The 14,944-nt window shown below is 41.8% G+C and overlaps 1 protein-coding gene across 8 annotated transcripts in view; it reads right to left on the bottom strand.

The window, feature by feature from the left end:
- The window catches only part of SLC22A16 (solute carrier family 22 member 16), a 68,922-nt gene that overhangs the window by 46,050 nt on the left and 7,928 nt on the right, over positions 1-14,944 (bottom strand). For 5 of the 8 annotated variants that reach the window (XM_072831751.1, XM_072831758.1, XM_072831755.1 and 2 more), the window contains exons 2-3: positions 10,627-10,809; positions 6,585-6,693 (exon numbers count right to left, since the gene is read on the bottom strand). The exons of 1 other annotated variant lie outside the window; for it this stretch is intronic. In XM_072831751.1, coding sequence (XP_072687852.1) covers positions 6,585-6,591 — 7 coding nt within the window. In that variant the 5' untranslated portion in view covers positions 6,592-6,693; positions 10,627-10,809. Of the gene's footprint in view, positions 1-4,972; positions 5,111-6,584; positions 6,694-10,626; positions 10,810-14,944 lie in introns of all 8 variants that reach the window. 2 more of the 8 variants (XM_072831757.1, XM_072831759.1) reach the window with 2 other exon arrangements.

Below are 14,944 nucleotides of genomic sequence, written 5' to 3'. Positions count from 1 at the left end.
TTAAGCTGCCCAGTCTATGCTGTGTTGTGATGGCAGACCAAGCTGAGAGGTTTGGGCTTCTTTTCAGAAATAGTTTATGCAAAAACAAGCAAAAATAAATATATTAGTTTCCATCGTCCTTTTTTCACACAAACGGTTCTGCAACTCGCCATACTATATCTTGGAGAACAGGTCAAGTCACTAAATTTCTTTTTAAATGGCTGCATGATATTTTTTCATTGTATGAATATCCTGTAGTCCATTTATCCAAACTTCCGTTGCTGAACATAATGCCACAATGAATACGGGGGTCCATATAACTTTTCAGATTCATGTTTTCCAGTTAGTGGAATTGCTGGATCATATGGTAGTTCTACTTTTAATTTTGGGGAGAACCTCCATATTATTTTCTACAGTGGCAACCCTAATTTACATTCCCACCAACAGTGCACAAGGGTTCCCTCTTCTCCACATCCTCACCAATACTTGTTTTTTTTTTTTTTAAGATTTTAGTTATTTATTCATGAGAGACACAGAAAGAGAGAGAGAGAGAGAGAGAGGCAGAGACATAGGCAGAGGGAGAAGCAGGCTCCATGCAAGGAGCCCAACGCCAGACTTGATCCCAGGACTCCAGGATCACACCCTGGGCCAAAGGCAGGCACTAAACTGCTGAGCCACCCAGGGATCCCCTCACCAACACTTGTTATTTATTATCTTTTTGATACCAGCCACTCTAACAAGTATGAGATAATATCTCGCTACAGTTTAATTTGCATTTCCCTGATGATTAGTAGTGTCGAACATCTTTTCACCTAGCGGTTCACCTTGTTTTTCTTTAAATAGATCTTCCATATTTCATTTAATTTATTTTTCAGTTATAATGTAAATAGTCTTCATTACATCTTCTAATTATTTTTATAATCAATAATTTTATATTAAAAAGGCTGTTTATTATGTATGTGTGTGTATTTTTTTTAACCAAGCCAACTTACTTCCCATATTGTTTGACATCATTTTTCAGGTGACTCTCTTAAATCTTAGTGTGTTTTTTTTAAGATTTTATTTATTTATTTGATAGAGAGAGAACAAGCAGGGCAAGTGGCAGAGGGAGAGGCAGAGAATCTCAAGCACACTCCATGCCGAGGGGGACACCCAGGAGGGCTTAATCTCACAACCCTGAGATCATGACCTGAGCCAAAACCAAGAGCCAGTAGCTTAGTGGAATGAGCCACCCAGGTGCCCCCATTTTTTATTTACATGTAAGTTTCCATTTTCTTAGGGTGATGATAAATTAGATGGATGGATGGACTGATAGATAAATAGATGGATGAAATGCAGTATTTCAGGGTTAAACAAGAACTGTTATAGAATTAACTGGATGAAAGGTCAGGAATGCCAGCTGGCTCTAGTCTACCCAAATAAATCTTCCAGTATGAACTACCACTGAAAGGATAAAGTATTTTCTAGTTGCCCTCACCCCACATTTCAGGCCACAGATTGGAAACTGAGCACCCACCATCTGGCTGGCTGCCCATTGTAGTAGCTTTGCATTTCTAAGACTGGGAAGGATGTGAAGGGAGGGAAGGAAAAAGGAACCAGAATATATAGGCCTCATCCTACATACCGGCCACAGACCCTAAATGTACACCACACTTCAAGGGAAGGGTCAGCTAAATGAGTAAATGCTATAAACCAGTGGTTCCCTACATGTGGTCCCACAGCAGCGGGAGCATCACCTAGGAACTTGTTAGAAATGCAGGTTCTCAGGCCGTACCCTAGACTAGCCGAGCTAGAAGCGTTGAGAAGGACTCAGCAATCTGTGTTCCACACACCCATTCTGAGGCCTATACAAAAAACTATATAAATATTTCTAATGCAAGATGATTCTCTGAGGCAGGTCAGCTTAACTGCTGGAGGGGAAGAAAAGTCTCCTCCCATTTAGGAAATCTTGGAAAACACAGAAAAATTTAAAATCAGTACGTTCACAATGAGCTGAAGAAGACTGCTGAGTTTCAGGAACTCTTTCTCACATTAATCAAGCCTTTAATATTTGTCTGAGATTTTCTATACACTATATTCTAGAGTATATAGAGTACTATATAGTATATAGATAATATCAATCCTACAGCAGGATCCTGGAATAACAGACTATCACAGCTGCTTGGACCTTGGAGATCATTCTGGAACAACTCATGGTTTTTACAAATAAAGAGACGGTGCTGAGAGAGGCAACTTGGCAAACAGCAAAGTACAAACAAGGTAGATGCTTGTTTGCTTGGATTCGTTCCCATTAGACCACAAGAGGCCCCAAACTATGGTTACCTAATAATGTACCAAACAAAGAACTGGCACAAAAACAGACACATAGATGAATGGAACAGAATAGAGAATCCAGAAGTGGACCCTCAACTTTATGGTCAACTCATATTCGACAAAGGAGGAAAGACTGTCCACTGGAAAAAAGACAGTCTCTTCCATAAATGGTGCTGGGAAAATTGGACATCCACATGCAGAAGAATGAAACTAGACCACTCTCTTGCAACAGACACAAAGATAAACTCAAAATGGATGAAACATCTAAATGTGAGACAAGAATCCATCAGAATGCTAGAGGAGAACACAGGCAACACCCTTTTTGAACTTGGCCACAGCAACTTCTTGCAAGATACATCCACGAAGGCAAGAGAAACAAAAGCAAAAATGAACTATTGGGACTTCATCAAGATAAGAAACTTTTGCACAGCAAAGGATACAGTCAACAAAACTCAAAGACAACCTACAGAATGGGAGAAGAGATTTGCAAATGATGTATCAGATAAAGGTCTAGTATCCAAAATCTATAAAGAACTTATTAAACTCAACAGCAAAGAAACAAACAATCCAATCATGAAATGGGCAAAAGACATGAAGAGAAATCTCACAGAGGAAGACATAGACATGGCCAACAAGCACATGAGAAAATGCTCCACATCACTTGCCATCAGGGAAATACAGATCAAAACCACAATGAGATCCCACCTCACACCAGTGAGAATGGGGAAAATTCACAAGACAGGAAACCACAAATGTTGGAGAGGATGTGGAGAAAGGGGAACCCTCCTACACTGTTGGTGAATGTGACCTGGTGCAGCCACTCTGGAAAACTGTGTGGAGGTTCCTCAAAGAGGTAAAAATAGGCCTGCCCTATGACCCAGCAATTGCACTGCTGGGGATTTACCGCAAAGATACAGATGCAGTGAAATGCCGGGACCCCTGCACCCTGATGCTTATAGCAGCGATGTCCACAGTAGCCACACTGTGGAAGGAGCCTCGGTGTCCATCGACAGATGAATGGATAAAGAAGCTGTGGTCTATGTATACAATGGAATATTCCTCAGCCATTAAAAACGACAAATACCCACCATTTGCTTCGACGTGGATGGAACTGGAGGGTATGATGCTGAGTGAAGTAAATCAATCGGAGAAGGACAAACATTATATGGTCTCATTCATTTGGGGAATATAAAAAATAGTGAAAGGGAATAAAGGGGAAAGGAGAGAAAATGAGTGGGAAATATCAGGGAGGGAGACAGAACATGAGAGACTCCTAACTCTGGGAAATGAACTAGGGAGGGTGGAAGGGGAGGTGGGCGGGGGGTGGGGGTGACTGGGTGATGGGCACTGAGGGGGGCACTTGACAGGATGAGCGCTGGGTGTTATTCTATATGTTGGCAAATAGAACACCAATAAAAAATTTATTAAAAAAATAATAATAATGTACCAAAGTATCACCCATAACTGCCAAATGAAGACGTTCTGGAAGAAGCCAAAGATTCTACGAGAGTAAGATCTTCACCTTTCCAGACCAATGACAACAATCTCTAGATAAACTTGACCAAAGTCATTCTTACAAGCTTTCTCCCTGAGAATGAATTTCAGTTAATGACCAAAATGAGCATGAAGCCCAGCCTTTCTTGGCAAGGCCAGGGGGAGCAGTCTAACTCAAATATTTTCCTCCCAAGTAATTTCACATTAACTTTTTAGGAAAATGCATTTTCTATGTCAACCTTTAAAATAAACACATGTGGGACGGCTGGGTGGCTCAGCAGTTGAGCACCTGCCTTCGGCCCAGGGCGTGACCCCAGTGTCCCAGGATAGGGTCCCACATCAGGTTCCCTGCATGGAGCCTGCTTCTCCCTCTGCCTGTGTCTCTGCCTCTCTCTTTCTCTGTCTCTCATGAATAAATAAACAAAATCTTTAGAAAATAATAAAGTAAAATAAAATTAACATATGCTCTTTGAGGATGCTAGTAAGCATCGAGTTACATTTAGTAATTCCTAAAGTAGTAACAATCATATCAGGCAAGATTTTTTACTTGAAGTTCTGTTTCAACAAATAGCAGGGATACGGCCGATAGATAATTATTTGAAATTAGTCAGTGGCCAAGGCTTAGGTCATTGTTTTGTTCTATGAATGTGTTTTGCTGTTATTGTAACAGTATTTCTGTGTAGGGTCCTTTAGGTGTATGACTGAACTCCTCCATGGAACTTGGACTCCTCCATGAAACTCCAAGAAAGTATAATCATTTTGGAATCATATTCTTGGAAAGAAGCATTAATAAATTAATATGTTTTTACACACAAACTACTTTGCTGATCACTGAGGGCACAACCAGAAAAGCTTAACACAAAGTGCCTGCCTTACAGCTTCATCACCAACAAAACCATTCATCAGACCCATATAGGCAGAATTGAAAGCCAAGAAAGTTCAAAACGAGTTTAAAACCTAATGGTCAGGGCAGCCCGGCTGGCTCAGTGGTTAAGCCCCTGCCTTCAACCCAGGGCATGATCCTGGAGACCCGGGATCGAGTCCCATGTCGGGCTCCCTGCATGAGCCTGCTTCTCCCTCTCTCTCTCTCTCTCTCTCTCTGTCTCTCATAAAAAAATAAATAAAATCATTAAAAAAAAAAGGAATGTAACCATAAAAAAAAAAAACAAAAAAAAAAAAAACCCACCTAATGGTCATGTCTTGTTTGTGTCACTAGATGTCCTTTCACCCTCATTTCTATAAAATATTTTCTTCCAGGAGCAACCTTCTCACTCTCTCTTCATCAGGGACAGACCCAGGTTTTGTGGTCTGACGTTTGAAGTTTCTGTAATTTACAAAAATCACTTCAGAGGATAAAAAATTATTTAGAATGAGAAAAAAAAGGTCAATGCATTTTGCATCACAGATTTCAAAAACCGGACAAATACAAAAAAAAAATCACAAACTCTCAAAAATTAACCTAATATTTTTATTACTGAATGCTCTGATACTCTTTAAATCCTTTTATCCTCCATAACATTGTTTGCTGGATCAAACCTTACCTGAAAGTAACCACCTCTGGACTTTTCTTAAAAACAACAACAAAAAAGATGTTATTTATGTATTTGAGAGAAAGATAGAGCATGAGCAGGAGAAAGGGGAGAGGGAGAAGCAGACTCCCCACCCAGCACGGAGCCCAATGTGGAGCTCAATCAACAGGACACTGAGACCGTGACCTGAGCCAAAGGTAGATGCTCAACTGACTGAGCCACCCAGGTGCCCCCGGACTTTTCTGCTATATAAGCCAATATTTCTCTTTGTTGTCTAAGCTACTCTGAGCTATTTGCAACGCAGAATACTAACTGATACAAAGGTAATGAAAACCTCATAATAAACTTTAAGAATGAATGGATCTCCACTCACAAAAGCACTTGTAAAGCACAGCTAACGAAATATAGAATGATTTGTGCAATCACACAGCAATTGCCTCCGATAGTAGAAAGAGCTTAGAATCACTTGATTTTTAGCACTGTGCGATGAATATGATTATATCACGGAGGATACGTGAGACGATAAAAACACTCCTAAGGTCAGAACAATAAGACAAAAAGATGATTATTGCCTTTACTAAGTACTTATTAATTAGCCCTTAATGGGAAATGGTTACATGACTCCTCTGATGTGGTTGCCTAGAATTAATCATCGCCTAGTACCATTTTGTTTCCAGTGGAATAAAGAAATAATCTATGTAAAGATAGGGGGAAAAGTGGGGAAAAGTTTAATTGGCTAAAAACTGTATTTACTTAAAATCCACGACGTTAGGACATTTGAGAGCAGCAAGCAGGGATCCCTGGGTGGCTCAGTGGTTGAGCGTCTGCCTTCGGCCCAGGGCCTGATCCTGGAGACCCGGGATCGAGTCCCACGTCGGGCTCCCTGCATGGAGCCTGCTTCTCCATCTGCCTGTGTCTCTGCCTCTGTGTGTGTGTGTGTATGTGTGTGTGTCTCAGTAAATAAAAAATCTTTAAAAAAAAAAATAGTTCTTTGGGAGAGTCCCAGCACCTCGGGGTGGGGCCTCAGCCCCTCATCTAGCATGCACCTGCAGGCGTCCCAGGAGGGACCTCATCCGCGATCACACCCTGACCTCCTAGCCGGGTGGTGGCTCTCAGCCAATGTTTGTGGAATGAATGCAGGGCCGTCAAAGGAAACTGAAATGCTGAGTAAAGGCTCCCCGTTCGGCTGGGCTTCTTTGGTTTCCCAAGACAGCTCACCAGCCCGCCTTGCCAGTAGGCACGATGGTCTTTACTTGTCAATTCACTTACCTTCCATGCCGCAGCTTTGATCAGCTGTCCTCCATCGTAGGCAAAACTTCTCACTCACCCCTGGTGTGACTGCCTTCAGCCCCCAGCCCCTCAGTCTCAGATGACGCTTCTTTTTGCACCGAGGACATAGTGGAGAGAAATTAGTAAAAGTCTTATCCACACTCGCAGCACCACATCTACCCACTGTCCCGCCTTAGGCCTACACACTCTGCTTTCTCGCTGCTGTGAAGGACAGCCTCTGTTCTAGCTCAGGCCCCAGCCCTGCAACGCGTGAGCTGGGGCCCCATCTCTTCTTACCTCCCCAGGGTCATCAGCTATGCAGTTGTCTCCTCTCGCCCCCTGCATTTCCCTCTCCACTTGGGATCTCTCATCTGCATACAAGAACGTCCCAGTATCTTGATCTTAGCATCCTCACTCCCTGGTTTCCTCCTGTCTTGATGGCTCAGTGTTTTTTCCTGGATCTTTTTCTTCTTCCTGACCTCTAAATGTTGGCGTGCTCTGAGTCCATGGACCTCTTCTCATTCTGCACTCACACTCTCACGGGTCTCATAGTTTTATTTTTATTTATTTATTTAGATTTTATTTTATTTATTCGTGAGAAACACACAGAGGGAGAGGCAGAGACACAGGCAGAGGGAGAAGCAGGCTCCATGCAGGGAGCCCGATGCAGGACTCGATCCTGGGTCTCCAGGATCACGCCTTGAGCCAAAGGCAGATGCTCAACCGCTGAGCCACCCAGGCGTCCAGGGTCTCATAGTTTTAAATACGATCCTCAAACTTGTGACTCCTGGGATCTCCGGCCCTGAGCTTTTCCCTGGACTCCCAATTTCTCCACATCTCCACCGGGAAACCTGATGGGTGTTGAACCTTCATTTTCCAAACCAGAATTTGTGATGATTGATCTTCTCCCTAAAGCTGCTCATCCCCCAGTGTCCTGTATCTTAGTGAACAGTACCATCAACCTCTTAATTATGTAGACCCCAAACTTGAGAATCTCTCTGACTCTTCATTTCCTCTCACATACTACACCTTAGCATCAGCAAATCACATTACCTTTACCTCCAAGAGGTACCCCATTCCAACCACTTGTCACCACCACCCTTGCCACTCCCCTGGGCGACTGAAACGGTCTCTCAACCGATTTCCCTGCTTCCATTCTTGTTCACTGACCCCAGTGTATTCACAACACAACCGCCAGAGTGATGCTTTGGAGATATGGGAATGGGTCCCTTAAAGAAACTCATAAGGGGATATGTACTAGAAATGTTATTGTTGTGATAGAGGAAAATTGGGAACAAACTGTCAATGGAAAAATATACCTCGGCATATTCCTATAGCAGGGTACCGGGCAATGGGGGGAAATGAGGGAGATCCACATGGGAGCTACAGAAAGGTCTTGAAAACATATTGCTGTATGACAAAGGCAGTTTGGGAAAGTGTTTAAACAAATTATGGTCCATCCATACCATGATAATGAAAAGGTAAAACAATATGTGCTAAATGGGAGGATGTTGGGGCGCCTGGGCAGCTCAGCCTGTGGAGTGTCCCACTCTTGGTTTCAGCTCAGGTCATGATCTCGTGGGTTGTGAGATTGAGCCCACGTTCGAGCTCCACACTTAGCAGGGAGTCTGCTTGGGATTCTCTCTCCCTCTCTCTCTGCCTCCCCCCTCCCCCGACTCGCGCACACATGCATGCACGTGCTCTCTCTCTCTCTCTCTCTCTCATGCATGGGTGCTCCTCTCTCTCTAAAATAAATAAACAAATATTTTAAAAAATGAAAAAATGCTCATGATATATTGTGAAAAAGTAAACAGGAGGATTCTTTTTGCCTACCAGAAATGTCTTTTAATAAAAGGAATACATATATGTGCTTAAATATATAAGGAATATCTCTGGAAGGAATACCCAAAGAATGGATAAACTGGTCTCTTCTGGGGAATAGAACGTGAGGGTTAGATGAAGAGGGGGACATCTATTTTTTACTTTATACTTGGGTGCTGCAAAAATCTTATCAAGAGTATGTGTGTTCTTTGATAGCCATATTATTAATCCTGAGGAGCCACACCCACCTTGCTTCTTGTCTGCTTACATACTTCCAGTCCAGCTCTGTGGATGCATAACTGTGTGTCTAACAAGTATTCACCTGGATTTATGTAGCCATTTTGCAGGAAACTGCCTCAGGACCAGCATGTGGTTAGGACTGTTCATCTCCCATTTAAATGCTGCTGCATAACACTTCCAGCTGGCAGGTGGGCTCACAGGAGCTGATTTAAGCATTAAAAAAGACTTGGAAAGTTTTGGCTTTTACTGGGTTCTGAGCACTTCTTTTCTTCCCAGTATATTCAAAAGGCAAAATCCTGCCTCTTTTTCTTCTGCTCTTCCAAATAGGTAAGTGCTCTCTGTGTTCTATGGTGTGAGCACAGCACAGAGAAACAACCTGTACATTCCATACAATTAATCTGTACCCATAATGGTAGCAGGAAAAGAAGAGCAGCAATCACACAGTAGAAAATGATTGCAGACTGCTTTATTATAGATTCAATTCTCTGGACACCCCTCCCCCTACAAAACAACCAAAAATGCTAGATGGCATTATTTAAGTGTTTTAATTGATCCAAATCTAAACATATGACAAAATGTTAAATTGGGAGTTTTGAGTGAGGCACCAACATGCAATAAATATCAGACACAAAGCAAGTTGTGAGACAGACCAAGATGAAGATGTTCATCACAGATGGCCGAGAATATGATACACTGAAGACACAAAACAGAGCAGTGACTTTCCAACTGGAGCCCCACGGTGGGCTTGTAGGAAGATTTCCTTGGTGAGGTCTATGAGGAGTGACGGCCCCTCTCCCAAGTCTAGTAAGAGGAGCTTCCAGAAAACCTTTTAGTTTGATATGTGTTCCCAGAAATTGAGACACAGAGGACAGGTGTCTCATGGGTGAGGAAGCTAAAGGTAGAAGCCTGGGGCAACAGGGCACAAAAGTGGGGTGGTTTTGCCTCACAATGAAGCTGCATCCTGAAATTTGTATGGAAACATGAAGCACCAGAAAAGCCAAAAATCTTTGGGAAAAAAAAACAAAAACAAAAGCCAAAAATCTTTGGAAAAAACAAACAAACAAACAAACAAACAAACAAACAGACTTATATTCTCTGATTTCAAGATTTATTATAAAGCTACAGTAATTAAGACAGTGCATGTTGGCATAAAGGTAAACAAACAGAGCAGCTGGGCAGAAAGCCCAAAAACAGATTTTTTTTTTATACTTTATTTTGAGATTTATTTATTTTTAGAGAGAGCATGCATGCACATGGAGGGGAGGGGCAGAGAGAGAGGGAGAGAGAATCTCAAGCTGACTGTGCTGAGCATGGACCTCCACACGGGGCTTGATCTCACGACCCTAAGATCACAACCTGAGCCAAAACCAAGAGTTGGACCATTTAATCGACTGAGCCACCCAGGTGCCATACGTTGAAATATTTTTAATAGTTCCATCTGAATAAGAGAATTATGGATAATCTTTATCTTCTTTTGGTTTATATCTGTTTTTTAGACTGTACATGTAGGTAATAAGATTTTTTTATAGGCATTAATAATAGGGGAAGTGAGAAGGGGTGAGCAGAATGTAGAAAACTACATTTTCTGCTCATTTTTTTGTAAACCTAAAACTGCTCTTAAAAACAGAGTGTTATTTTTTTGAAGGCTGTTCAGATAACAGCCTCATGGCCTACAGCCTTTTTATTTATTTGTTTATTTATTTATTTATTTATTATAATAAATTTATTTTTTATTGGTGTTCAATTTGCCAACTTACAGAATAACACCCAGTGCTCATCCCGTCAAGTGCCCCCCTCAGTGCCCATCACCCATTCACCCCACTCCCCGCCCTCCTCCCCTTCCACCACCCCTAGTTCGTTTCCCAGAGTTAGGAGTCTTTATGTTCTGTTTTCCTTTCTGATATTTCCCACACATTTCTTCTCTCTTCCCTTATATTCCCTTTCACTATTATTTATATTCCCCAAATGAATGAGAACATACGTTTGTCCTTCTCCGATTGACTTGCTTCACTCAGCATAATATCCTCCAGTTCCATCCACGTTGAAGCAAATGGTGGGTATTTGTCATTTCTAATGGCTGAGGAATATTCCATTGTATACATAGACCACAGCTTCTTTATCCATTCATCTTTCGATGGACACCGAGGCTCCTTTATACTTTATACTGTCAGAAACAGATTTATATTCATAGAGTCAATCATCTTTTGACAAAAATCCCAAAGCATTTCAATGGGAAAAGGATAATATGTTCAACAATTGGTGCTTGCATAATTGGACGGTCATATGGAAAAAAAAAAACAGAGGGAGGGGGAGAGAGAAAGATGATCTATCTATAAAAAAATTAAGTTGAAATGGATCAAAGACATGCACATAAAACTATATAAATTCTAAAAGATAACTGTACTAGCGATCTTTTGCTAAGTAACAATATTTCCACCAACTTAGTGGCTTTGGACAACACACATTTGATATTTCACGATTTCTGTGGGTCAGGAGTCCAGGCATCAGGGTAGTGAGTCCTCTGCTCCAGGTCTTAGAAGGCTGCAGTCCCATTCAAGACCCCACTGGGGCAGTTACTGGCAGAGGTCAGTTTCCTGCAGTTGTAGAACTGAGGGCTTCAACATTTTACTGGCTATTGGTCAGAAGCTGCCCTTAGCTCCTAGACGCCACCCACAGTTCCTTACAAGGGAAGGGGGGGTCCACAACCGAATACTTGCATCCTCAAAGCCAGAGAGAAAGAGACCCCAGCAAATTTGATGTTGAAATCTTAAGTCGCATAACCACGTAATCACACATAATCACACACATCTCATCAGTTTTGCCATATTCTATTGATCGGAAACGTAGAATAATGTATGTAATCTCTACTGTTATTTATAGATGGGGATAACTATCAAATGTTTTAAGTGAGTGTGTTTTAACATTAAGCAGATAATTAAAATGTCAGAAATGCTTTCTGTGGTGGGTGTCTCATCTACAAAAACGTCATGATTCCTTTCAACTCCTGCTCCTCTTCTGTACGAGTGACCCCCTCAAATGTACATGCTGTGAGGTGCCCCAGCAATGACCATCTTTTCCCTTGAATGAACTTCCCCCAAAACAAATCTGATGAGTAACTGAGGCCAGAGCATCTTCTGAATTCCTATTATAATCCATCTGCCACCAGAGGGCACAGCGTGACTGTGGATCCCGGACGGAATAGCCGTGGGCATTACCCGCTGGACACGCTGTGCTTCAGTAGCTGTTTTCATTTGAATATTGTTCTTATATACTTGAATTAATCTTATTCTTTAAAGCAACTGAAAACAGGTTATGTCCACCATTTCCTTCTGGGGCATCTTTTCTCAGGCTATAACTGGTTGAGTACAAACTTAGCATCATTCTTCTCTGTTTAAAATAGTGATTCATCTCCTTTCCTGGAGTTATTTCCTGTAGGGCCTTAAGAGGCCTTCTAGCTCCAAATCACTGTACATTCCCAGTTCTTGTCATGTTTCCTGCAGGCCATCAAGTTCATGGGTTTTATTATAGCCTTGCAAATTAGTAGAAAAAATTTACTAGCCCATAAACATTTTATCAGCCTCATCTTGTTCCTGGGGGTAGATTGGTAACAAAATAGCTGAAAGCATCGCATCGCATTGCTATGCATAAGTTACTCAGCTATGAAACCGATGATTGTTACGCAACCCATTTCTGACTTTTTATTTCCTCTTCGCCAAGGGTTTCACTGTACAGTGGATACGGCCATGAATGTGACCAAATAAACCTGTGACCCAACACTGCGTGCAATCTGTGGCATGCGTAGCAAAAGCGACACATCTACAGATGGATTTCATTGGCAAATGGAAATCACCCTCCCCTGAAAAGTCTCACTGGCCTCTGCTCAAGAGAATGACTTGCCAGAGCATGCCAGTTCTCTCCTCCTCCTCCTCCTCCTCCTTGTCCCTCTGCTCCCCCTACACTGCACCCAGATGCCCAGAGGGAGCGTGGGCAGGACCTTGGCACGCTATTTTACAAAGGTTTCTGATCTCTGGAGCGAGATGGATGTTTCCACATTCAGGAAGCTGGCACCCAGGTGGTGTGGTGCAGTGGCCCAAGCCCCTGTCTACGTTTATCCATTTGCAAAGTCACACGCATTTCTTTGTGGCTGCTACTCCCTTTTTCAGCTGAGACTTGGGGTCAGCCGGACTGAACACCATTGAGGATAAATATCCTTACCCCTATATTCTGGGAAGGCCTGCCCCTTTCTATCAGAGTAACTGTGGTTCTACATCCTTCTCTTTCACACCAGTTATGGCTCTGCCCACTCACACTGGTCCACCATCTAGCGTGGGGTGGCGGATGAGCCACACCATAATTAATAATGCAGGCAGAGGCACCACAAGAGAGAAACAGTGCCCCCGTGGGCAGGAAGGCAGGCGAAGACAACCATGGAGAAGTGGCTGGTCCTTTTTCAACCATCAGGACTTCTTCCCTCCTAGGTCAAGGCTCTGAGTAAGTCAGGGGGAGTCTGACTGGCCTCATCATTGGGCATCGGCTCCTGATTTGAGCTCTGACCCATCAGCAGAGGGAGTTGGTAAGGAAAGTGGACAGCTGGCAGCAATAGGATAGGGTGATAGGATCCCCAGTGGTTCCTAGTCCTGGGCTGCCAAGCAGAATGTGAGGATGTTGACAGCATGAATTTCAAGACAGACTTCAGGACCATATTTTCCCAATGAATGTTCTGAGAGAGGTTAAGAGATGTCCTGTGAAAAATAGAGTTTCACAAAGTTTTTTCACTGTAGGATTTCTCAGAATCTTTCATAGACCAAAATTTATATCTCCCTAAGGGAGAGATTATTTTACCACAAAACCTGTTTTTGAAATTATGTCATACAAACCTAGTGTTTTAAGTTGCACACCAGGGAACTGTTTCTCTAGTCATCTAATTTGGACCAATTACTCTAAAAGAAAAAAATGTGGACAGCTACATGCAAAAGAATGAAACTGGACCACTTTTTAACACCATACACAAAAATTATATCGAAATGAACAAAAGACCTAAATGTGAGACCTGAAACAATAAAAATCGTAGGAGAGAGCACATGTAGTAATTTCTCCGACAGGAGCCATTTTTGTTGAAAACTCAACGTTTTTCTAGATATGTCTCCTCGTAGCAGGGGAAATAAAAGCAAAATTAAACTGTTGGGAACTGCATCAGAATAAAAAGCTTCTGTGCAGCAAAGGAAATAATCAACAAAATGAAAAGACAACGTACTGAATAGAAGATATTTGCAAACAATAGATCTGATAAAGGGCTAGTATCCAAAATACATAAAGAACTTATACAACTCAACACCATAAAAGCAAATCATCCAATTAAAAATGAGCAGAAGACAGGAACAGACATTTCTCCTAAGAAGACATCCAGATGGTCAACAGACACATGAAAAGATGCTCAACACCACTCATCATCCGGAAAATACAAGTCAAAACCACTATGAGATAGCAGCTGACACCTGTCAGAATGGCTAAAATCAAAAACACAAGAAACAGCGAGTGTTAGTGAGGATGTGGAGAAAAAGGAACCCTGGTACTCTGCTGGTGGGAATGCAGACTGGTGCAGCCACTGTGGAAAATGGTATGGAGGTTCCTCAAAAAAATTAAAAATAGAATTACTATATGATCCAGTAATTCCACCACCGGGTATTTACCCAAAGACTGTGAGAACAGTAATTCAAGAAGATACATGCACCCCTATGTTTATTGCAGCATTATTTACAATAGCCTAATTACAGAAGCAAGTGTCAGCTGGGCAAGTGTCCAGTGATAGATGAATAAAGATGTCAATACTATTCAGCCATAAAAAAAGAATGAAATCTTGCCATTTGCAACAACATGGACGGATCTAGAGGGTATAATGCTAAGTGAAATAAATCAGTCAGAGAAAGACAAATACCATATGATTTCACGCATGTGGAATTTAAGAAACAAAGCAAACAAACAAAAAGACAAACAAAAAACTGACTCTTTAATACAGAGAACAAAATGGTGGTTACCAGAATGGAAGTGGGTGGGATGATGGGGGAAATAGGTGAAAGGGATTAAGACACACTTACCATGATGAGCACTGAGTAATGTATAGAATTGTTGAATCACCATACTGTACACTTGAAACTAATATAACACTACATGTTAATTATACTGGAATTAAAATAAAAATAAATAAATTTATTTTAATTTAAGAATGACAATGTATTATTCCTTAATAAATAAGAGCAAAAATGTTTTTTTGTGTGTGACCAAAAACTAAGATTGAGGAA

Source organism: Canis lupus, chromosome 7, assembly GCF_048164855.1.
Source record: "Canis lupus baileyi chromosome 7, mCanLup2.hap1, whole genome shotgun sequence".
In the NCBI taxonomy this organism is placed as follows: Eukaryota; Metazoa; Chordata; class Mammalia; order Carnivora; family Canidae; genus Canis; species Canis lupus.
The sequence above is the reverse complement of the archived record's forward strand: the minus strand, read 5'-3'. Positions and strand labels throughout refer to the sequence as shown.